The 25,523-nt window shown below is 41.3% G+C and overlaps 1 protein-coding gene, 1 long non-coding RNA gene and 3 other non-coding genes across 5 annotated transcripts in view; all 5 read right to left on the bottom strand.

Moving 5' to 3' along the window:
- Positions 1 to 5,727, bottom strand: part of LOC129204922 (uncharacterized) — a 34,128-nt gene extending 28,401 nt beyond the window's left edge. The window contains exon 1 of the long non-coding RNA XR_008576535.1: positions 5,609 to 5,727. This is a non-coding gene — a long non-coding RNA (uncharacterized LOC129204922). The remainder of the gene's footprint in view (positions 1 to 5,608) is intronic.
- An 11,064-nt stretch (positions 5,728 to 16,791) lies between these two features.
- RPS12 (ribosomal protein S12) lies at positions 16,792 to 20,787 on the bottom strand. The gene is made up of 6 exons (XM_054821733.1): positions 20,686 to 20,787; positions 20,496 to 20,547; positions 19,976 to 20,092; positions 18,233 to 18,335; positions 17,653 to 17,754; positions 16,792 to 16,878 (listed from the first exon to the last, which is right to left on the bottom strand). Exons 2-6 carry the CDS (start codon positions 20,507 to 20,509, stop codon positions 16,816 to 16,818), a joined length of 399 nt encoding a protein of 132 aa, XP_054677708.1. The 5' UTR covers positions 20,510 to 20,547; positions 20,686 to 20,787; the 3' UTR covers positions 16,792 to 16,815.
- On the bottom strand, positions 17,208 to 17,342 carry LOC129205468 (small nucleolar RNA SNORA33). The gene has a single exon (XR_008576753.1). It is a non-coding gene; the product is annotated as a small nucleolar RNA SNORA33 (small nucleolar RNA).
- On the bottom strand, positions 17,822 to 17,905 carry LOC129205469 (small nucleolar RNA SNORD100). The gene has a single exon (XR_008576754.1). It is a non-coding gene; the product is annotated as a small nucleolar RNA SNORD100 (small nucleolar RNA).
- On the bottom strand, positions 19,212 to 19,286 carry LOC129205457 (small nucleolar RNA SNORD101). The gene has a single exon (XR_008576743.1). It is a non-coding gene; the product is annotated as a small nucleolar RNA SNORD101 (small nucleolar RNA).
- Positions 20,788 to 25,523: the final 4,736 nt, after the last annotated feature.

The raw sequence follows: 25,523 nt of genomic DNA, 5'->3' as shown, positions 1-25,523 counted from the left end.
TGGGTAGAGATAACATGAATATCTGTAAGTACATTACCTCCTTCATGGAAGGAAACACATGTGTATGCACATGTGCACCTATATGTGTACGAACACATGCAGTGGGGGAGTCAGGAAAGGAAAAAAATTTATTTTCCTAGACTGCCCAGGGAAAAGAAATTCAGATTATGGTGTATTTTTCCTTAAATAAACAAACTAAAAGTTGCGAAATAACAAGGTAGAAATTTCTCCTTTCCATCAGCATGGATTTATGAAGTATTAGACTATAATACCTTTTCTAATATGATGAATTTGTAAATGTTTTCAAGAGTAAAACAAAGAATATTATGTCAATCTAAAGAATATTTTTTAAGATAATGCTATGATTAAGAGAAAACATTAACTGCTTGATGCAAATGGTAGCTGCTGTCTTGATTTTTTACATATAACAATGTAGCTCATGTTTAAAGCTGTAAGGATTTGTTTGGGCTACTCATAGTCTTTCTGTTTGCCTTAATGTTATCCTACCATACTATCTTCTAAGTACAGGAAGTTTACTTGGAAACGTTTATTTATTTTTTTCAGTTGACCACAATTCCTTGAGATAATTGTTTTAACATTGCCTTTATGGCTAGACTGTTTCAAGTCTATGTAGCATACCAAAATTATCTTGCGAGAAAATGTTGAATTTCCTTGTGAGTTTTCTTCCAGGATCCAAAACTTTAAAAATGCTATTCTTTTCTTCTCTGAGGTCATTTTCTGATGATAAGAGCTAGTGGGCTTCTCAGCTCTCTGCTTAAAGCATCTTCAAGGCATTTCCTTCCACCCTGCTCTTTGTTTTATGAATTTTCTCATGGCTATGCAAGTAATTTTCACCAAGGTTCAGCACAAAGTTTCACTAACAACTGCTCAACAGCTATCAATGAGTGGACTTCAGGTTTTCCAGGCCATTCAGATGCTGCAGACTGCCTTCGGACCTGGGAACCGCTACAGCCAGAGACAGCCAGCCCCTCAGAGATCGGGTACGGGACTTCCTACAGAAACCAGGGAGACATTACATGGGGGAGACTTGGGTAGGTCTGAACAAAATTAATTCACCATCCAGTTATAAATCAGCTCACCTCCTGCACAAAAAATAGAGTTGGCACACACTGACACTCTCCCATACCCAAACGTTACAGTAGTCATGTCACAACCTTGAATCTCTCATTGGCACATCATATGACTATCAAAGTACAGGATGATGGCAAGTCATTTGTATTTTGGGGGACTCTTTACCAAATATTCTGTACGTTAAAATTCTGTTCCACTATTACCAGTAGACTGTGACTTTGTGTACAAAGATTGGGATTCATGATACGTACATCTAACACAATGCAGTCTATGTCCTAAAGAGCTAAGTAAATGAAACACACAGCAGAAATAAAAAGCCACATTACCCTCACTCTTTGTAGTTGGTGAGCTGAGGGACAGATTTGCTCTAGGTTCACAGTCATCACTGGCAAAGCTGGGAAACGATCCAAGACCCGTGTCCTAACCATAAAGCCATGCTTGCTCTCCTGGCATAGAGAAAAACAGGAACATGCCAGAGACGCAAAGCAAAAGCCAAGTTGTAGAATGGGCCCCTAAAGTATTTTGTTCCCTGGAGAGAGATTAAAGTCTTGCAGTACATATAAACACCTGCCTAATGATGACAGAATTGAATTTATTGCTTCATGCAGCAAAAATGCCTCAGAAATAAGATACTAGGCGTACTATTGAGATCATCCAAAACGTACCACGTGTTGTAGTTATCACAAACTTCAGGTGATCAGCCTGAAACATCTGCAGCGTATGTACTATCTGGTGAACACCAAGGCACAGCTCGTAGAAACTCTGCCCGGGACTCTCCAGAGATTGTAAAGTAGCTGAGACATGATAGACTCGAAAGCACACCTCACTTCATGAACCCCCACCACTACCCCAGCACAGCAGCTCCAGTGGAAGCACTGCCAAATGCCTAAGCTGCGCACCCTTTCCTTCAGCTTATCACACTCTTAGGTTAGTGAAAACACATTTCTGAGGCTGGGATAATAAGTTTGAACTGAGACCTTGACAGAGAACTGCTGCAGCTTTTCCTTCAGGAATCAACTATCTTCTATAAGCACTTAAGCCACAATGTGTTTCTAAAAGAAGAAAACTGGGCTTCAGAAATGTTAATCATATGCAACATTTTAAACAATTTTTTGTAATTCCTCTTGATACATTCACATGGTCAAAAAACAAAGCTATATCATAACCAGCACCTGTTGGAACAAGTAGTATCATGCCCATGCAAAAAAGTTTTCCAGTTCTACTGGGTTTAAAGTTGGTATGAGTAAGGGTAATTTCCATTAAGCTGCCTATACTAAATCTGAGAGTGATGTTAAAGGTGGGGTACTGAAATTATATATTGGCTGTAATATGGTTAAAATCCTGGTACAAATGGCAAAACAATCTACACTGCAGTCATCTGATATTGTTGGATTTCTTTTCTCTTATGAAAAAAAGGTTTCATGGCTTTTTATTGATAGAAGATGTAATCAAAATGGTCACTCTTGACTGAGGAGAATTAATCACACAGGTTGAGGAGGAACTGTATTTGCAGATCGTAAATTAGGTGAAAAAGATCCATGTTTATTTATTTTCATTTCTTCTCTGGACAAAAATCCCTATTTTATTATCTGGAGCAACTGGCAAATATTTTAAAATACAGTCCTTACAAATTACAAATTTAGCTTCATTCCTCAGATCTCAAGCCAACAACAGCGAAGAGAAAGAAAAAAAACAAATAAATCCTTGCCCCTACTCACCCTTTCACCACCTTCACGATTCTGTTCCTCTCAGAAAAACTTAAGAGAACTGGTGAACTTTGCAGTGTGCCAGAGAAGCCGGTGCACATGGGCTATTTTAGATCAAAGGGAGAAATGCCTTCTGAAGTGCCATGAGCTCCCTCACTATTATACCAAAAAAGTGCCAGTTCACCTTTTCTGCTGGATGAAATATCATGGAGAGAGAAGAGCTGATGTCTAAGACGGGCAGACCTGGGTCATTAAAGAATGTATGGAGTGGAAAAAAAAAAAAACCCAACTTTCAACTCCTTTTGGAAATAGCCCATCCTGGTACACAAAGGCAATATACTTGCTGGGCAATAGCCGACGTGTGCCAAATTCAGCCCTGGACTGACTTCAGATTCTGAGCTGGCTCAGTAAGTAGTTCCAAGTGAAATGCAACACAGCAATGTAATTCCCAAGATGACAAAGGCATAGAAGGTATGGCCACTGCAAAACAGAGCAACCACAGAGGTAAAAAGCCCAAGAGCTTTTTAATGCAATTACCTACAAGTAAAGCTGACTGGATTAGGTATGTTCGCAGTTCTAATATTCTCAACTTAAGTGATAGTAAAAAGTCTTATTGCTTCTTTCACTTCTATAATCTACCACCCTGAGCCACCTTCAGTCTCTACTAGCCTTTGGTTTTGAGCCAGCTGCTAATCAAGAAGATTCCTGAAAAAGTCTAGTTTCTTGACTTCCAAGGGATTGAAGTAGTCACCTCCTCTTTGCTTGCTTTCTCTGCAAGTGCTAACGATTCCTTTTGTAGCTTTTTATGGCTGTGACCATGAAACCAGACATTTTGGGCATCCATTTCGGCTCTTTTAGCACTCTTGGGAGCCTGTCCGTCATATCCTTTCCTATCAGAAATGCCCCACAGGGTGAGACCAATGTCCATCACCCAGTTTTCTGTCTCCCATATTGGATGTCACAGAAGTTGCTTAGGGAGAGCATGTGAAATGAGCCACTATCTGAGGTCCAATCCTCATGCTCCTCCTGCATCCTCCTATTAGATTTTGAGTGTCAGAGGAAACGTCACGGCCTATTACCAATACTATCTGGTTTAATTTGTCTAATCCATTTTGAACCTCTTGATGTGTTCTGACTCCGCACTTTCTTGCAACAGCAAGTTGTAGAAGTTTATCGCATGCTTTGAAGAAAGACACTTTTAAAAAGCTGTTTTAAATTAGATCCTATCAGTTTCAATGCATGTTCCCTGATCTACTGTTGTAGGATTTAGTAAACACGTTTAGCACTCATCTTCTTCACTGCCTTCTTGATTTTGTAAATCAGCTTCATCCCTACTCAGCCTTCTCTTCAAACTGAAGTGAGACCATAAGCCTACTATTTACTCGCCCTTAATAGTTTTAGATGTCCTTTTCCATGCCTTTTTTTCTTTTTTAAGAAAAAACTAGACTCTTCTTGAGATGTGGAGACCAATTGTATGCAGTACTCGAGATGCGGAGCCAAGAAGATTTTCTACAGTGGCAAAATGTCATCTTTGGCCATGTTCTCAGTACCTTTCCCAATACGGGCAATTTGGGCTGCAGCTGAACATGGAGCCAATGATGACAGAGAACTGCTAACTCAGCATGGATTGGATTATTCTAAAGCACCACTGAACTCTGTTGGAGATGCCCAAATTAACTCCAGACAAGAGACTAGATCACACAACAGCACAAGATAATGCCATGCAGAGATACTTGCTTAAGCCCTCGAAGATTTATAACTACATTACCGCAGTGTGCAGACTCCTCCTAGATGTGGCAGTACCTTGCCCAGCTAGGGTGCCTACAGTCACAGCGCATCAGATAAAACAGACAGGCCAACAGTCCCTCCTGTGCATCTGAAATGTCTTCAGAATGATACCTCTCTTTTGGGGAACCCTCTCCTCTCCCCGCAAGATGTCCAGAGCCTGTATCTGATGTGAACAACATCTGAAGTCCATGTACTGTAGATTTAATAATTATCAATAAAAATGAGTGACTAACAAATTCTTCCCAATTTAAAATTTGTTTTCAGTCACTTAGAAAATTTTCCAGTACCCCATCTGAAGGCCAAGGCATAGCTGTTATGTCACAGAGCAGGATGAAAAGTATGAACTACTTCCTCTTCACCCAGTGCTGCAAGTCTTCTCCCTCCCTATGTACACCACTGATGCACCTCAAAAAATATTTATGAGTTCTCATTCAAATACTTCAGCTGATAAATTTAATATCACGTTCCCTGGGGTAAGCAAAAAATAAAATATTGCATTGGCCTTCGCACATGTGGAGATTATATTACTTTACAATGAAACCCAGCAAGCTGCACATTACAGTTTTTACCACAATCTCCTTGGTAGGAATGTTTCAAATACATTGCATATGTGTGAATACAATATAAGCATACTGAAACGCTTTGAACACTGTAATACATCAGACACTTGAGGCAGTGGAGGAAAAAAAAAAGCCTTCACCTATTTTGGCTCTTATCTTAAGACTATATTGTTCTTTACATGCTTAATTTGACACTGGTGTTTTCTAGTCTCATAGATGGTGCTACTTACAATGTACAAAGCGAACTTCCAAACAGCTGACTAGACTACTTAAACATATCCCCCAAACCTCTGTAAGTTTGTACCCTGTTCATGAAATATGTCTGTGAAGGAAAGCAGACAGTTGCTCTGTGCGATACAACTCTGCGAAAAACAGATTAAAGGAGTCACAGCTGTACAACAAAGTCCTTTAGTTTATGCAAACACATTCTACACACCGTAAAAGTCTAAACATCTGACTTACTTGGATTTTACAAGGCTGCAATACTGGAAAATACGCATAGAAATCGACAACATTCAATGGCATTAAAGAGTTTCAGTTCACATTTGTTTCCTATGTCGCCAGCTTGCTGGGATCACCGCAGCACCTGCTCCTATAACTCCAGTCCCAGGGAGCCAGGCACTTTCTTCTCTTTTTTATCTTTTTTTTTTTCTTTTTTTCCCACCCCTCCTTCCCCCTGGCCCTTTAGCTGTAGCACGGGTGCCATCTCCTGCCTCGCCGGGGAAGCGCTGCCGGGAGCGGCAGGCCGGCACGGCCGGCGGAGGGGCCGGGGCGCCCCGGAGCTGCCCACCGACGGGCGAGCCGCCCCCCCCGGCCCGGCAGCGGCAGGGCCCCCGCGGCTGCCTGGGCTGCCCACCGGCCAGGGCACGGTCACCGCTTGGTTTTGCGGTCCGTACGGGATGCGCTGCATACCGCCCGCAACGGAGACACCGGCCGGACCCCAAGGTGCGGCCTCGGTAAAGTGCTTGGCAAGCGGGAAGGGATTGGTCTTCACCGATCTCCCGAAGGGGATTATGTCCCCATTCTACACTTTAGGACATCGTAACACACAAGCTACAGGCACCCATCCATGTAGACCAGCCAATCTAGGACTCTTGTAAACCTCTTTTGTTTTTTTCTTTTTTTTTCTTTTTTCTTTTTTTCTTTTTTTTTCTTTTTTCTTTTTTCTTCTTTTTCTTTCTTTTTTCTTTTTTTTCTTTTTTTTTCTTTTTTTTTCTTTTTTTTTTCTTTTTTTTTTCCCACAAGGGAAAAAGCATGCTTGGTAGCTTTCTATGCTTAAACCAAAATGTCAGTAACTGGGAATGTTCATCATTCTCACAGAACAAGGTACAGGCAACTTGGTGTACCCAAAAAAATTAAAAGACACCATCAGTGCCTTTTGTGAACATTTCTAAGTGACTTACTGACCTCCTCATAAGAGCTCGGTGCCAGAGGCAAATCTGCATCACCGTTTTTAACCACAGAAACATACAGGTTTGGGTGGTGGGTTTTTTTGGTTTTTGGGGGTGTTTTGTTTTGGGTTTGTTTTTTTTTTAATACACACCAGCTTTCTTCACAATAGAGCCCTGGATCATTTTTAGGGTCTGCTTTGCCTTCTAATTACATAAGACCACTGTAGAAACAACAGCATATAACATGCATATACATGCCAAGAGACTTGAACAGGGTGGCACATTCAGCCTTTTTTTCCCTAATATTATCTTGAGCTTTGTAATCTGCCTTTAAAATGGCATATGCATGCCTATGCATGCATGAATCTTCACTCTTCCACTGAATTCTTCTGTCCCTTCACAGTCATCTTTCCTGTGGACCAGTGCTAGAGGGCAATGAGAAACATACTTTGCCATTTATTTCATGGATGATTATTGGCAAGAAATCAAGGTGACACGGGCCTCTTGAGCCCAAATACCAGATTCTCCTGTGTCTCTGATTCAGCCTCTTGCTATCCCTTTTCTATTCCTGCTCTGCCCCCACCTACTATTAATTACATTGACCAGTCTGCCTATTCTTTCCTACACATCCAATCCTCCCCCTTCACCCATCATCCCACCAAGAAGAAGCGCTCCTTCTCTCCCTCCACTTCCCTGTTATATCCCAAGTCCATGAATGGAAACACTTGAACTTTCCAATGAAAAGATTTTAAGTTAGCTGAGGTTTAAAAAAAAGAAGTAACTAGACCCCTATCAAACACCTCATAGTCAACAAAAGTCTCAGAAATAGCTATGTTGCTTTCACTAAAGTAAAAAAAAAAAATAATATTTGAGATGGACTATCTACAAGGAACAATTTCAGTCCGTGGAAAAGCAGCTTAGCAGAGTTCTCAACAACATAATTAGGATCTTATAGGAAGGGCTAACTAACATTATCTATATTCACAACCATACTAGCTCAGTCAACAACGAAATGATGGATTTTATCATAAGATAATGGAGACAGCCATACAAAGGGCACTGCAATTCCATCCCTGTTTCTTGGTTGTAGGCCGGTTTGGCTAAAAGTTTTTTTCCTCTTCTGAATATATGCAAAATCACTCATAGCTCATGTCCAAACAGCATTTTTAGGGTTGTTTTCACACAATTGCAAGTAGAAGAGGCACATATATTCCAATTAACTTTCACGTGAAGAGGACATGTAAATAGGCTTGAGGGTCAGACAAAAATGATGATGCTGTTCACAATGACCAGAAAAGGATCAAGACGTGCTGGTCTTGAAAGGAAATGTTGAAAGCTGTCATGCTGGGTTTAAAACAGATGGTTAGATAGCCACGAGGGAAGAGTCAGAACCAGCTGAGATTTTGATTTGGATATAAAACATATCCATGGAAGGAATAGAAGGGTGAAAATCAGTCTCTGCAGAAATGGGAGTTGAATGTATATGTTTTTTAGAATTACAGTAGCTTGCTAACTTCCATGCACATAAAGGCATTTCTTGTACATGTGATAACAAACGTTATATTTTGCTGCCCTGAAAAAAGCAAAGCTGAAGGGTGTTACCTGAATATTGTCCATTCAAATAAATAGATGAAAAAGAGAATATATACCATAGCTTGTATTGACATACAAACACTTTTATATATACGGATATCTGAGGGTGTTTCATTTTTTTGTGGAGGGTTCTACAAAACATGACCTCCATTCCCTTAAACACATACTCTTAAAACTAGAAACATTTTGGGTTTTTTTCCCCCTATTTGCCTTCCTAAACCTGTCCTAAGCATCTGTATTATGTTATCCAACACACTGGCTGCTAACAATACAATCAATATAAAAGGTTACTTACAGGGCATGGCTTTTTTTCTGTCCTCAAAATACAAAGCTTATTTTAAGAGGGATTTGAACTCTTTCACTGTGGAAAATGTCTTAGAACCATTGAAAAAAAAAAAAAAGCATACTGGAATTGCAGATATTTGGAGTATGAAAACAGGAAAGTTGCTTTAATAAACATTTTTCTGCACATCAGCATAAAATATATTTTTTTCAGTTTCATAACTTGATTGTAAAATTTTACAGGGCAGGAATTGGCATGCCAGGCACTGACCTAAATGCCTATTATTTCATTGATTTGAGAAAAGAATATCTGACCACTTACGCATTGGTATTTTTGTAGAGAATTGACATACAAACTCTATCATGCTTCAAACAGTAAAACTTACTCTTATTTTACAAACAGCAGCCTCAGTCAGGCTACAGCAAAGATGAACAGATTCCTGACATTGACTGAGCTAGAGGACTACTTGAAGGTAACAAACTTCCAATCGGTTAAGGAAAACAGACAGGTTGATTTGTATATAAACATTTTTCCCCTTGTAGATCTGTATTTTTATATAACCCTGTGTGGTGGGTTGACCCTGCCTGGGGGCCAGGTGCCCACCAGAGCCGCTCTGTCATTCCCCTCCTTCACTAGACAGGGGAGAAAAAGTACAACGAAATGCTTATGAGTCGAGATAAGAACAGGGAGAGATCACTCACTAATTATCATCACGAGCAAAACAGACTGAACTTAGAGAAGAAACTCATCGAATTTATTACTAAGCAAAACACAGTAGAGGAATGAGAACTAAAATCAAATCTTAAAACACCTCCCCCCACCCCTCCCATCTTCCCGGGCTCAACTTCACTCCCGGCTTCAACCTCCTCCCCCCTCAGCGGCACAGGGGGACGGGGAATGGGGGTTACGGTCAGTTCATCACATGGTGTTTCTGCCACTTCTTCATCCTCAGGGGGAGGACTCCTCTCATCGTTCCCCTGCTCCAGCATGGGGTCCCTCTCACAGGAGACAGTCCTTCATGAACTTCTCCAACGTGAGTCTCTCTCACGGGGTGCAGACCTTTAGGAGCAGACTGCTCCAGCGTGGGTCCCCCACGGGGTCACAAGTCCTGCCAGCAAACCTGCCCTGGCGTGGGCTCCTCTCTCCACAGGGCCACAGGTCCTGCCAGGAGCTTGCTCCAGCATGGGCTTCCCACAGGCCACAGCCTCCTTCGGGTGCCTCCACCTGCTCCAGCGTGGGGTCCTCCACGGGCTGCAGGTGGAATCTCTACACCCCCTCATCCTTCCTCCATGGGCTGCAGGGGGACAGCCTGCTTCACCATGGCCTTCACCACGGGCTGCAGTGGGATCTCTGCTCCGGCGCCTGGAGCACCTCCTCCCCCTCCTTCTGCACTGACCTTGGTGTCTGCAGAGTTTCCTACATCTTCTCACTCCTCTCTCCGGCTGCAAAAGCTCTCTCTAACTTGTTTTTTCCCTTCTTAAATATGTTATCACAGAGGCGCTGATTGGCTTGGCCTTGGCCAGCGGCGGGCCCGTCTTGGAGCCGGCTGGCATTGGCTCTGTCAGACACAGGGGAAGCTTCTAGCAGCTTCTCACAGAAGCCACCCCTGTAGCCCACCCCCGCTACCAAAACCTTGCCACACAAACCCAACACATGCTGCTTTGTGCCTAATAATCTGGCAGCAATATGAAATATCAGATGATCATTAAAAGGATTTTTTTAAACCAATCAGGTACAAACAAAATTATTTCAGTTCATAAATTTATGAAGAGTGTGGTTGTTATTTATTGAAAGTATCCCCATTTTATGTAATGCTATTGCTTGCACAGTTCTTAGTGAAGCTATTTTAAATACTTTTGTTTGTACTATAAAAAGTCCCAATTGCTTTTGAATTGGAAGAGGAGGGGAAAAGCTCCTGTAAGTTAGTGATTTTCAAATTAGTTTCCAATAGTTCATATCATATAACATGACCCAGACACTTTTGGAATTAAAAGGAGGAAGCATGGTTACCAATAGCTGAAAGTTCAGACATTGGTATAGTGGTTTACTTCCATAAAAGATTATATCATCATTTAGAACAGGTCAGCTACATGAAGCAGTTAATATGGATTTAGGGCTTTTTGTAGGTGGACCTTCACTCAGAAATAACGCCAATGCATGAGAAAATTAGGAATGTGTGTAGGATCGTTGTATATGAGAGCATACTAACCACTTCAATTTGTTAAAAAGACTCTCAAAATAAACATTTGCTTGCTGACCAATGGCTGGAAAAATTCCTCTGTATTTACTTAACTGTCTAAAACCATTGAGAAAATTTGCAATGACTTTTTTCCTTCAGACTACATAAGTCTACACAGCCACAACTGTGCTCATCCAACATTCAGTATCTGGTTCAATGGCCTAACACAAATTAGGCTTCACATCCCAAACACATCATCTCCAAAGGAGAAGACAAGGCTGACAAATGGATGTATTTTCAGAGTTGCTTTACACCACTGGAAGAGAGACCTTTGTGAGGTCTCCAGGAAAGGGACAATGTTCTAGGGACCATGTTTGCACCAGCTTCAGCAACAAGGACACAAGAGGGGCACTGGCTTGCCGTTGGGATATCCAGGTTCTGTAGTACAAAGAACAAGGAGGCAATTCTAAATCAGGAACATTAGGCAGAAAATACTGGGGTTTATGCTTATTTGTAACAAAGTGTAAAGGATACCATGTGGTTTAATACTAAATATATTTTTTCCTTCATGTGGAATTAGTGCTCACCTTCCATAAAATACTTCATGCATTAAATAAGACCGGAAGATATGATTTTCTCTTGGCAAAGCAGGCAGAACAAACAATGCTCTCGAAAGGAATGGTTGGAGCCCGCAAAGGTGCTTATGCAGCACGGCGATTTGCTGCTGACAAGCCCTGATCCCCTAATGTCTGTGCTACTGCAAAACGTATCAGCATATTACAATGGCAGATCCTGATGTGAATGAGCTGTCCTGGTAAGAAGTTATCTTCAAGCGAGCACTCAGGCTCCCGCTACACATTACAAGCACACATATTTCCTTCTTAAAAATTAGCATGGAGTAGCACTGCCGTTATCCTAGACTCCAAGGGACTGAAAGAGTAAAACGAGCACTGTCATGGGAAAGCGTGGAGGGCAGGTATAACCAGCTCCCCTATGGGAACAACTCCATCAAAGTAGGAGTTCTGCAAATACACAGTGGTGCTGTCCAAATTCACAAGGTTTTATGATCTAAGGCAAAATGTACAAGACAGAAAGGCAATACTAGCCAGGATTACACACAGGTGGTTCCAAAACAAAATGAGCTTAACTGTTCAAGATTTTTCTTTTTTTTCATCTCACATAGGATGTTCTTCCAATACTGTCTAGAAGTCTGTACTTAGCACTTCCACAATGACTTACTAGCATTTCCTCAAAGCACCTTGTTAGCTTTCTACTTCACACAGAAACATAAGAATTTAGGCCTGGAAAGGACTACCAATCCATGCAAATCCACTAAGAACTGGTATTTTAGTCCAGAAAGAAATTCATTCTGCTTCTCTGCCAGCCAAAAGCCACAAAACATGCATCGCTGAGCAAACCATTGTACATTATCCCCGTTTCTCAAAGAAAACCTGCAAGGGACATTAAATATGATCAGCAGAGGAAGTCAGGGTCAGCCCTGGAACTCTAACTCTCAAGTTTTTAATTCCCAGTCTCATGTTTAACACTGTCTAACCACATTCTTTCAGGGGACAGGTAACGGGTACCTTTAAGGTGATGACTACAGATGACTATATAAAAAGTAATCCAAAATCTACTCCTCTGAAACCTTACCCAGAATCCTGCAGGATGCATCAATGACAATACACCTTCTATTGCAAAACAAAAATACCATCTATCAAGAAAGTGTGAAGAAACCAGGTGTCTCTAGTTTACAAAGCAGAGGTCTCAGAGAAGCATATGCTAAGTCTTCCAGTATGAAGGACTAGCAATCACTTGTCTGTCTTGGCCAATTTCAATAAAAAACAAATTAACTTTCATGAAAGATTAAGGTGAAACAAAGTTTGGGTGGGAAAATTTTGGAAATAAATCAACCGCTAGGGACAGTCTTAAGTATAAAGTATAGTAAATATAAACTGAGTCTTACTCAGTTCTCCAATGCTGACCCCATATAGCGTCTAAGGTCACTTCCAGGAAACAAAACATTACAGGAAGAAACTTAACTTGATAACCTAAGCATTTTGATCAGAAAATTAAAATCTCAACCCAATTCCTTCTGGCAAGAATATTTAGGAAGTGTTCTTTCTGTTCCAACAAAAAAAAAACCTTGGCATAAAAAGAGAGTTGTCATTCTCTAGTATTAAAATTCACTGCCATGTAAAATGATCAAGTGACTTATTTAAAAAAATCATAGCCATGAACTTATATTGAGGTATCATTCCATTGTTACAAAAGAAACACTGCCTAACAAACTTGCTCCTGGACTACAGCTCTCCTTACTTGAATGCCTTTTCCCTGAGAGTTAACTGATCACACTTGATTGCAATTTGGAGGAAATGCATAACCCAGCTACTGCTTAAGTAGCAAATCCAATATCCCATGGTATAAATGAAACAGAAATTTTGATAATGAAGATGTTTATTTTCAGTGTGAGGGGGGAAAAGTTAAAATGCAATGAAGAATATACTGTGAAGTTGAATAGTCAAAGTGTGCTGGACTTACTTCCCAAATTGTTTGCAAGTTTAATATATGCAAAACTTAAGGACCTATTTACATTACAATTAAGACTAGTAACTTGGCTAAACATATCAACTTGCAATTCTTAAGTCTTATACAACTATAGATTCAGTGTGCATCTTCCCCATATATAGCTTTTAGAAAAACCCAAAACACTTGTTGTAAGGAATTTCACTGCTCCCATAAAAAAATGCAGTATACTAACTCCAAATCCATGAAAACAGACATCTCTCCTACACTTAGCATGAATCCAAAACTGGTGCTATTGTACTATGCTAGCCTAGCCAAGTGAATGGAATCTTACTGCAACCTTCTTGCAGATTGCAAATGCTCACAGAACATTTTTCTTTATGCAGTATATCCTGTTTCTCAAGAATCTTCCTCTGAAGCACTGTAAATGAATATGCCCCAAATCAGGAAATTATCTCCTTACATTGCAGAAATTATGTCCTTGTGGATAGATGCTCTTCCGCTTGTATGCCATACAACTATGACTTTGCTCCTAAAATGCAATGCCACTGAGGTAAGAAATACTCCAGTGTTAATAGTTGGACAGGAAATCCAGTCATGAAATGGAATGCAGCGTATTACTTCAAATTGGATTTCTCCATAAATATCGAGGGAAGTGCAAAGGAGAACAACTGCAGATATTAAATACACAACACAAGGTGAACAACTTCCACAATCTTTATTTTTATTCATCCTGTTCAGGAATACTCCTTTTCCTTTTACTTCAAGATCACCTCAGAATTACAATTCACCTGGACATAAACATTTCCTCTTTCCTCTTCCACCATCCTTCCTATTCCCCCCAATAGCAAATTAGGAACTGAACCCCTCAAACTTTAGTATGTGTTGGTCTAAGTGCTTCACCCACAAAATACCATTGATTTATGAATGTCATCAGTTAATCCAGCAGGCAGCTAAAACCACACAGCTGTTCACTCAATCCTTCCCCCCCCCCCCCCAATCCAGTGGGACAGAGGAGACAACTGAAAAAGGTAAAAAGTAAAACTCATGGGTTGAGATAAAGACAGTTTAATAGGACAGAAAAGGAAGAGAATAATAAAGAATATGCAAGTGTTGCACAGCACAACTGCTCACTATCCAAAACTGATATTCACCTAGTTCCCAAGCTACACCACCTCCTGGGCCACCCTGCTGGTTGGCAGGGCAGTATGAGAAGCTGAAAAGTCCTTGACTGCTTGGCAACAACTAAGAGCATCAGTGTTATCAACATTCTCATCCTAAATCCAAACCACAGCACTATACCAGCTGCTAGGAAGAAAATTAACTATCTCAGCTGAAACCAGGACAAGGAGAAAGTTGTACCAGCAGAAATCTTCCATTTTGAGTTGAACTCAAGCTAAATTAAGTTTCACTTAGAAGGGCAAAAGAAATAATCTAAGGTCTTATTTTTTGCCCATGCTGAAGCAACCACAATTTTATCAGATAAGCTAACCTGCTCCAGGGCTAACTTCACTGTCATATATATCCAGAAGGTAAATATCTATAGATAATTTACTTGCCTAAACTCCCTTTGTAGTCAGCGAAGTGTATCTGAACCAGCAGCCACACTCTTCTCTATTCTCCTGGGTCATGTGGTGTTAAAAAAACAAAATGAAAAGTTGTATTTCAGCAAAAAACCCCAATCATGGAAAACCTCAGTTTGCTTGCACAGGCTTAGCAAAGACTTCTTTAAATTTGAATACTTAAGTCTACAGATTTCACCTTAAAAAAAATCTTCACCCACTAAACTGGAGGAGCTTATTTGATTGCACACTTGTTACCCCACATCCACAGATGTATGGAATTAAGATGACTTTACTACTCTAAGAAGCAATTTTAAACATCAGCAACACACAGGCCATTGAACCCAGGTACTGGTCTCATTTTGGATCTCAGTTCCTTTTGTGAATTTAACTCTGATGTAACAGCCAGCCAAGGAAAAGCAAACCATAAATCCTCTTAAGACTGCCAACACTACCACCATTTCAGACAATTCTTTCTCTAGAATATAGCTGTAAACATTATAAAAATATGAAGAATAAATAGCTTAAATGTATCTAAAACTCTTGGGAAGATGCAGCTTAAGACAGGAGAAAAGATGAAGTGTGCTTTGGTGTGCTCCTCTATACAAAAGTCAGATACATAGTATTTTTAGCCAAACTCAACTAACAGTTTTTCAACAGTTACTCTTTCAACTCCATTTAAAAAGGAATATTCTTATAAATTATTTCTGTGTTTAAAAACCTCCACTAATTTAATAAGATATGCACTCTCATCTACAGATTATTTCTGTAGTTTCAACTATTCAAAAACATCCAAATGGAAAATGGTATCATTCCTACATTTGCATTAACAACTTCGCTCTATTTTAATACGAGCTTGACATGAACTAAAATGTTGTTAAAAGCTACTGTAAGTCCTCTACTGAGAAATTCAGACAAGACTGAACATTCTATAAAGTTTGGTACAAGGATACATTTCTTGTTTTTAACCAGACTTGGAACAGGTGACTCCATTAAGTACACCTGAAAACACTACTACAGGAACCTCTCCAAAATCCCAAGTCACCCAGATGTAGCTACTAGAAAGTTGTGGCAGGGCCAAAACCAAGACTTCAAGAGTTTTAATGTGAGCTATAAGAAAATGCATCTGAGCACAGCACCTGGAGATGCCTACCTCTACACTATGAGTGATTGGGGATGTCAAAAGGGGTTACAAACCATTATGAAATTCAAGCTCAAGAGCCTGATACATCAGAGATGGCATTCCCATCTCCTCAGTCTACAGGTGCCCAGCCCCAGATTTTCACATTCATGTCCTGCTTGCAATTGCAATTCCTTATGACTCTTTAGAGCTGCTCCACAGAAAACATAAGCCAAAACAACTTGCAGGAAAGAAAATAATCTTACATTCCAGTCTGAATCCCGCCTTTTTCCAAAAAGCAAAAAATTTTATCAAAACACAATTTCTGTACATTACCCAACTACTAGGGAAACCAAGACACTGGGCAACTCACAGTTCAACACTGCCTTGTTCAGGCAGTAAGATCTCAACTACTTGGCTACCTTGACTACTGTGAACTACAGAATCAGATTCAGAAGTACATGACAGTATTTCTTATAAGCTAATTCCACTCACAGTTTGCTTCAGAATTGAAGTGGGGGAAGTTCCCTGAATAAATTAAAGATAACATTTAAAAAATCCCTGCAACACATCATAAGACTTGAGTAACAGTTAAGGCTGTTCTCCTTATTTGTTTCAGCAGAGGGAGCCAAATTTTCATCACAGATTCAGTAGTACTTTGGATTTTCCCTAACAAGTTATTCAGAATCCCTGCAAGAAGTACAGGCCTAAGCACTGCCAAACTAAGGCAGTAATCAACCATCAGCATTTTTGCAACTGAGAAGCTGTGCAAAGTTCCATAAGTTGGTAACCTCTGGGGTAGGAAGAGGAAACAGAAGCACCCTAGAATAGGAATGGCAGAGATTGCCATTATCTTTTTAGCAAGTTGCCAAGGTTTACATACTAATAAAGTACACTAAGACCTGCAAAGTCCTTTCATCTTCTGATGTTATCCTTTGCAACTCAAAGAACTATTCCACAGATACCCACCCATTAAACACACACACACCAGTCAGGTTCAAAATTTATTTTCTATTCATTTCTTGCACTTGAAGTACTCTTCGATGACATCTTTGGCCTGAGATTCCTTGCCATAGTCCTGTAACACAAGATATCCCATTAATAAGATAGACCCATTCAAAAATTTACCACCTATTTTTAAAAGGACAATTGAGATTCTAACATTTTCAAGGCATTCCCAAATATTCCCAAAATTCCATACAAGTAACCTCAAGCAATCTGCCAGCTGCTTTCCCTCAATTCTCTAATAACACTATTCTAACAAAGGACTATTCTATTTCATTAGGTGTAACACCCATTGGTACAGATCCAAACAAATTCTTCATTTCCACTTAAAGCCAAGTAAAGCATGTGAAACAGTAACAAATATATGAACACACATGCAGAAGGCATTAGCCTTTATTGTGAAGATGTAGCCATCTCTTGGGACCTCAAAGACAACAAAGTCTTCAAGGCTCGTACTGTGGCTTTACTTTACCAGTGTCATTTTAAAATATGCTCTGCAAAACATTTTCAAGTTGAGCAGACACATTGAACTGGCATTTTTTTCTGAAGCAACATTTAACCTCTTCTAGCTAAAAGGTCTTGCCTTTAATGCTTACTGGCAAGCAGGCAAAGATACTTTAAGGACTAACAACTCACAAACTAACTCACAAAATGAATAGGAGTATTTTAAATAAACGTGAAAGGGAATATAGAAAAGGGAAGCAGTTTATTTTTACTACCAACAATGGAAAGCAACTGTTTAAAAAAAATTAAGAGATCTATTTAAGAGTCCCTTATCTAAAGCAACCTTATCTTTACCACTTATTTTCAAAAGTCAAGAAATAAGCTGTAACTAGCATCATCTTACTTTGACAACCACACAACTGCAGCCCACCACTTTGCGAGGTTTTCCTTCTCTGTCGATCTTGCAGAGACCTACCCATTCACCTAGCTTCTTGTTGTCATCAACCTGTGTAAAACATTGCATCACATTAGAACTAGCCATTTCTAACATAACTGGGTCCAGCAAAAAAGCTGCTGTACTCTCAGTATTGGGTAACGGATGGCTACTTTCCTCACAAGCATCAGTAGAGGGAGCCAAAGTATCATCATTGTACAGCTTAAGTATTTTAGTTTGGATAAAAAGTCATAGTGAGACTCCTCCCATGCACCACAACATGCAGCATTAGTTCTATTTCTTCTTATTTATACAAGACAAAATTTCATTTTAACTTTGCGAGATACCTGATACACATTCTTTGCCAGTTTTTGTACTGCTTCTATGACAATCACACAGAACTAAAACAATCCCTGCTGCTAGTTTTGCTTAGACAAGCCATATACAGAATTATAGCAGTTTCAAAGGTTCAGCTCTCTATATGCTGAAACAAGCAGCTTATATAGCAAGATAACTGTTCCAAACTTGTGTGTTAAGTTCTGATACTCACCTTTATTAAGTTGATCTGATGTTCTGCACAAAGTGCTTCCACTAATTTTACATACGTGGGTTCATCACAATTTGAAGCCAGAACACAAAGATGGGCTTGGCGTCTAAAAAAAATGAAAACAAATGTCACTTCAGACACTGCTTAAACTTTAATAAATAATCAAACCTGAAGAACAAAATTCATTGTGTGCATTTCTAGACAACCACTTCCTAAGTTTAATTTTGGGTTTTAAGACACCATATGCTTTTGAAATACTAAATATACTTTTGATATGACCTACTAATTTTTATGTTTTTCATACACATAACAGACTACTCAGACATTGTTAGCTTTATCAGACTCTATTCCAGTTTTGGAGGCTTCTAAAAATCCCAATAAATTCTCAGCCACTTGATAAAAGGTGCAACAACTGGATAAACACCAGGTCCCACAAAGAACTGGCATCACTATTAGAAAACAACCAAGTTACAAGTTACTACTTCTTGTTTACCTCAGATTACAATAATTTTAACATCAGAACTGCCATTAGTAAAAGCTTGAATTTCCACATCAAGTTGTTATAAGCTCTTCAAAACAATCTTTTCTACTTACATTCAAAGCAGCTGTTATGACAGGGCCTCAATTCTAATTAGGATCTTTGTATACTGTGGTACAATGTTAACAATACCAAAGGGATACCTGACAACACAGAGAGCTGTGTAGGTCTTCTATGCTTAACCTAATGTAATTCAACCATTGCAAAGTCAGTTCTCTTTGGCCTTCATCATGAGCTTCACCAGAATGTTTCAGAAACAAGCTTTCCAAGCAAGAACCATCACACACAAATGTGTATAAACCTTGTACATACATCATCCTCCTAACACACAGCATATGAAGTTACAGCTGAACTCAAAAGAATTCTTACAAACCAGCTGTCAAGTCATTTAAGTTGCATTTCTCCTCAATTATTCAGTAACTTGTCTTAACTTTTTGCATACAGGTTTGTCAGACTGTTGTTCTCACTCATAAGATGAGTGAAGGGGTATCCGACAAACTGTTAAGTCATCATCCAAACACTGTAGCATTATACTTAATCACTAACAGGAATGTGCCTATAAAAAGACACACAGGTGTGTGTGTGTACATATGTACACACATATACAGAGTACTTCAACCTACCAAGAAACCGTAACAAATTACCATGGTTAACATACACAAGAAGTTTAATATTTTGATATTGTACCAAAGCAATTATTTACAGTTGAAACACAAAATATGAAGCTAGCAGAAAAGCAGAGGCAAGCTATGAATTTCAGTTTTTCCTCAAAAAACCCTAAACCAACTCTTCCAGGTTAAAGCTGACATACATATTAACCCTCCCAATTAGAATTCTTAGAAACTTTGAGAAGAGTTTATCTTTTCTTAAAACACAAGATTCTTGATCCCCAGATTTCCATAGCTACAAACTGCAAGCATCATTCCATTTTCTTCAAATAATAAATCCACATGAAAACTCAAAGGCACTGGGGTCACAAAAAGACAGAACCTAATAAACTATATGCTGTCATTCTTGAGTCATTGAGTTTAGCATCTGTATTTTAAGTTAAAGACCCCAAAACAGAGACCAAAAGACAAAACTCACTGACAGAAAAAAAGTTCTTGCAGCAGCTTTCCACTAAACATCTGGACAAAGTGAGCAATGCACGTGTTCAACACACCTCACCCAGTGTTGCTATTCACCATAGGCAAAATGGGAACACTTACTTGTCCAAGGCTTTGGCTGCTTCGCGAATACCACGAGCTAGGCCATCATGGATAAGTGCGGTCTTCAGCACTTCTTGCAGGGCGGTGTTAACGTCCATTACACCTCCAGCAGTAATGCTAAAGAGAAGACAGATATTGCTCTGATCGTGCCATCACCTTGCAACTATAAACAAAAGCTTCCCGTTCGCCTGCAAGCATCCGATCATTAAGAAAATGCAGAAGAAAGGCAACCTAAAGAACTAAGCCAAAGGAGAAACTAAAAAGAAGAAACTGAAAAACTAGGAGAGATTAAATCCCGCTGGCTGTGCCCACGCTCCCTCACAAGAGGATGCCACGCACACAGCGACGCTGACAGGCCGACGGCCGCAGAGCACCCAGCCCCTCGCCTGCAGGAAGCACGCGGCAGCTCCACGGCAGGGCCCGCGCGGCCGGAACTGCAAGGCCCGACACAGAGCGGCGCGGTAAGGCGAGACGCGCCCCGTGCGGCCCCTCCGCCCCCATGGGCCCCGGCCCTGCTCACCCTTCCTCGGCCATGGCGCTCTCGGTGGGTGCTGTTCCCGCCCGGGTTCCTGCTGCAAATACAGACACAGGCCGCCTCGGTGAGTGTCGCCAGCCGCCCCAGGGCCCCCGCCCGGCCCGCTCCCGCCGCGATGCCCCGCCGGCCACGGGGATTCAGCCCGGCAGGCCCCAGCGCCATTACGGCTACTCACCCCTGCCCCACCACGAGCTGCCAGCAGAAAAGGAGGCGGGCTTTCCGCCTCACGCTCTTATAGCTTGCAAGGACCCCATCCCGCGCGGTCGCGGAGGCTGTCCGCGGCGCTGCCTGATCCGCCACCTCGCTCGCCGCCCTCGTGTAGCCATGGAGACGGCGGCAGCGAAGCGGCGGGGCCTCCCTCCCTCGGTGCCAGAGCAGGCCCGGCCAGGCCCGGCCGCTGGGAGCGCGGCCTGCTGGGGGGATAAGCCAGCTGCAGCAGCCGGGTAGGGGGGCTAGGAGCCACTTGGGGTCGGGTCGCATCATCTTCCGCAGGGCAGTAACTGCACCTGTTGCTGCTGAAGTGGTCTGGCTTCAGATGGCACCGTTCCTCGGTACCTGGCAGCCTAGAAGGAGGCAAGGAACAAACCTTACTTAAATCTCTGCCGTCGTTTCCGCAGGGGTTACAGCACTTAGCTGTAACTCGGAAATCTAAAAAGTGTAACTGCACATTCCCGTTCCTGTCAGATGCTGACACACACTATGTGCGTCTGGGCATTGACAAGTGATTGAGCTGATCTGTGCGTGTGCAGCACGGCCACCATGTTTCAAACATGTTACTTGCTCAGGTGCCGTCAGTCCCATGTGGGACTTAGTCCGTCCTGTCTGTTTCAGACTTGACAATTTGACCGTTAGGTGGTCTACATATTGACATCTTTGTAAAAAATACGTAGCGACGAAATATAACAAAATAAGTAACAAATATTGATAGACATATTTGTCACCAATGTTGTCAGTCACTTTTTCCACAACATGTCCTTGTTCGATCCTCCTGGTGTGGCTGAGTGGCAGGCTGTAGGCTCAGCCCAGGTAGTGAGGAGACGCTGTGGACACAAGTGACCTACCTGGGCTGACAAGGGCAGGGGAGGGCAGAGAAGGAGAGGGAAACCGCTCAGCTAGCTCTGACCTGCCCACAGACCTCAGGCTCAGGCAGCACAACCCTTCTGAGCCTGCCTGGCGGGCTGTGCCTGCAGCACTCCCAGGCTCCAGCTGTCTCCCTCCCTGACAATACCTCTGAGGCAGTCAGGTGCATACCCTTTATATTACAGAGATCTAGAAAGGGCAGAAGCCAACCAGAGCCCTCTGAAAAACAGCCACGGAGACAGAAGTGTAGGGTGGCAGCACTCCTCTCCTGCACTCTGAGCTACTAAGGGCAAAGCCAGTGGGAACAACACTGCCCGTTACTCACATTGGCAGCTCCAAGGTCCATACAGCCACCTCCAACTACTGCCATATATTGCCTGAAACTCTGAACTGCAACCCCAGTTGCAATACCCCAGTGGGTTGCAACCACTGCAACCCCAAGACAGGTATTCTCATTTAGCAGCTCCTGTGGAACATTTGGCCATGACTTCTCCCTTCCTTCCTCCACAAGAAGTGGGAACATACAATTTCCTTCATACTGCTCAGACCCCAGAAAATACACAAACACACACAAATTATAATGCCCACCTTCCTTCCCTCTTCCCAGGGAGGATGTTCTTCCCTATATCCATCTATCACTTAATCTTCCTGTGCCCCTTAAAAAGTCCCAAAGACAACTAATTTACAGAGTTTTTATACTGAGTGGAATAATAGACCATTATCTCCTTCGAGGTCATCACAGGATAACAAGAAGTCCTTAGCCAGGGTTAATAATAAACATCAGTATTGCTGAATAAGTGCAATATATATTCTGTCCAGGAGATGGAAGTATGCACATCTGAAAGATTTGCATTACAGCAAAAGTGATAATCACAGTCAAATTATAATCTAATGTTCTGGAAGTTGAATATGCAAAAATAGTTTTCCTAGCACAGTTGCAAGAAAACAAAGCCATGCTGAGATAGAAGTTATGTATATATAGAGAGGAGGTTGGCACTGAACTCTGTGTTGAAATGTTAGTTTAGCATAGTAGGCATACATATTTGTGTGTAATAATTAACGGAAGTGTGCGATCCTGTTTGAAAGGCCACACCGCTGCACGGTGTGTTAATGTGAGCTCAGCGTTCATGTGGGCGCTTTGCACGCTGTTGGCACTACTCCACCTGCTCCACCTTTCTGTCCAGATTCTGACAAGGAGTGGCTAGTTTCTTAACCTCTGTATTTTCTATGAGAGTTATGATGACCCTTTAGCACCCTGCTGTTTAAATGCTGGCATATAGCCACAGGGTATGACACATTTAAGCGAAGGATTGCACGCGAGGGTGGGTGAACGGGGTAACAAGCAGTGTGCTACAAAACGAGGAGCTGCCAGAAGAGCCAGCCTGGGCTCTAGAGGGCTGCAGTGGTGTCAATGCAAACGCCCGCCTAGTGTTTCGCTGCGCGGCCAGCCCCAGCAGAACTCAGTCCCCTCAAGATTTGCTTATATTGTAAACAGCATAACATGCTGTCTGTAAACTTGGATTTGGGGAGAGAAAAAGTAGTAATAAGCTGCTATCATATGATCTTCAAGAATTTGGATTCTCATCAGCCAGCTGTTTGGGCAATCCATTCGGACTCACCATCTTGCTGCATATATTTAAAAATCCTTCGATTACAGATACTACCCTCTGTGCTCTCCATTCAATTCCTTGGCTCCTCCTGACTGTCCCCCCTTTTCAGGGTGGCAGCCTTCCTCTTTTTTCCCTCTGTGATCAAAACGGCAACTGAACTTGGGGGCCTTTTCAGAAGAGCGGTACTACCATGAAGGTATAATGGTTCACTCTGTCTGAGCCATCCTCTTCCTGCTCCTTTTTGCTTTCTCTATTTCCCTCCTTGACTCTTGCTGTGGTAACCTTTACCTTCACCCTGTGCTCACCCCTGCAACCACAACCCATCTTTTCTTCAAAATGCCAGACTCCAGCGATAGCTTAAGTGCTGTGTTGTAAACTGTGGAGACTCAGGAGCTGAGTAAGAGTAGTTCAGACAGCGGCACAGGCGGGCGAAAGTGTCAGGTATTACAAACTCCCAAGAGAGGTCCACGATACTGCTAAACTCTGAACAATCAGTTCAGAATTTCAGTTCTAAACAATCCTTGCAAAATTTATTTCCCTCTGACATCTGTTTCTAGAAATACAAAGCACAGGCCTGTGCTATGATTAAATTTCCAATATCATAAGATAGAATTATCTCATTTTCCTTCCAAAACAGACATGATTTCTCAGTCTTGTGGAACATCGAGTTGGAAGCCTTACAAATAACATCAGTGCACATTTCACCCTATTCTTCCTAAACAATTATCTTATTCATTTCCTGGTCACACAGTCCAAAAAAAGGTTCTGCATCATAAAGATGCGAGGCCAGACTATTTTTACTGATTTTCTTGCCCTATATCCACAGAGGTCCTGCTCACCAGCCCAGAGGGGAGAGATGTGTTTTTCCAAGCACCTCCAAGTAACGGTTCAGAACAGCCAACCACGTGCTGCTACTCAGGAGCGCAAGAGATGTCTGCGTTGAGTTTCAAGTTCCTGGAGAAATTATGGTGAGACCATTCTGGTGTCTCAGAAAGAGGACAAGCTATGGCATTTCGATACTGATTTGAAAGGAAGAAAGACCTTGATGTCATAATAACTGACCAAAACAGTTTGCTGGTTTTCATTGCCTTTCACAGATTCTGCACTAGACTTTCAAAGGGTGCGGTTACCATGTGGTTATGTTAGAGCCATTTTAAACTCTTTCCAAATACCTGTGTGCAGCCACCATGACTTCTGGCAAAAGAAATAGTAATATGATGCAAATAAGCACTGGCTAATTGATTTCTGGATTTTAATGCAAAAGTATTTCTAAGATTTCTCCAAATATACAGAACAATAATGAGGGATATGTATTCCCACGTGCTGAGCTTTTCAGAATGTCCTGGATGTCCATGAAGGAAGCTGCTCTTAAGGCAATTGTTCTTAATATGTTTTTATCTTGTGGACAGAAACAATGGATGTAGACCCTATTTGTAGTATTTATAGAGGGCTAGTCCTCCAAGGCTTGAATTCTACATACTATTTGGGATCTAAAAGACACATTTTTTTAAAGTTGCTGTAGACATGACATAAGCAAGAAAGGCTTGTATGCTTTTAAGAAAATTATTTTTGCTAGACTTGAAAAACTATTGTGACAGGCTGGCAACAAGTCCCAGTTCAAAGGCTAACAAATATTTATAGCTTATGAAGAATATATGAAGAGTTAAACATGTTCCACCAATCGGTTTCTTCTGGCACTAATGAGCAGTACTGCATAAGTAAACTGTATGCACGCATATGGAGTTCATAGCCCTGTTTTATTATTGGAGCCATAGCTCTTGCTGATCACAGTGCATCACTACTACTTCCCACACCTCAGCCTTCTACTGCACGCACTGACGTTGTGGAAATCTGAGTCAATAGGCTTTACTGGATTACTCATTACTTGCATGTAATTATTAATCAGTGAGAAGAGGACTGGATTTTGAAAGTGGTTGTAATCTGTTGAGTGAGAGTCTTGCCTGAAAAGAGCAAGTAGTTGGACTGAAAACTATTTGCACCTCCTAAACACATTTGACTGTCTAACTCTAGCCACAAAAATGAAAGCTTTATTCTCTCGCCACAATTTTAATCTCTCTCTACAAGTTTCTCTTATTTGCTCTATTTGTGTGTCATGCTTTGCCTGTGTCACCTTTTTCTTATTATCCTTTTGCCAAACTCAGCATGACTTGCAAGTGCTCTTCCTCTTTATTTTTTGGGCGGTAAGGCTGTTCAAGGGGCAGTATCTGTGAAAAGGATTTATGTTTATGTCTTTTTCTGGAGGCAGACAGGAAAAGGTCAAGGTACTTCTTAGGGATTTTTCAACTTCACAGCCATAATATAT

Source organism: Grus americana, chromosome 3 (genome assembly GCF_028858705.1).
Source record: "Grus americana isolate bGruAme1 chromosome 3, bGruAme1.mat, whole genome shotgun sequence".
In the NCBI taxonomy this organism is placed as follows: domain Eukaryota; kingdom Metazoa; phylum Chordata; class Aves; order Gruiformes; family Gruidae; genus Grus; species Grus americana.
The sequence above is the reverse complement of the archived record's forward strand: the minus strand, read 5'-3'. Positions and strand labels throughout refer to the sequence as shown.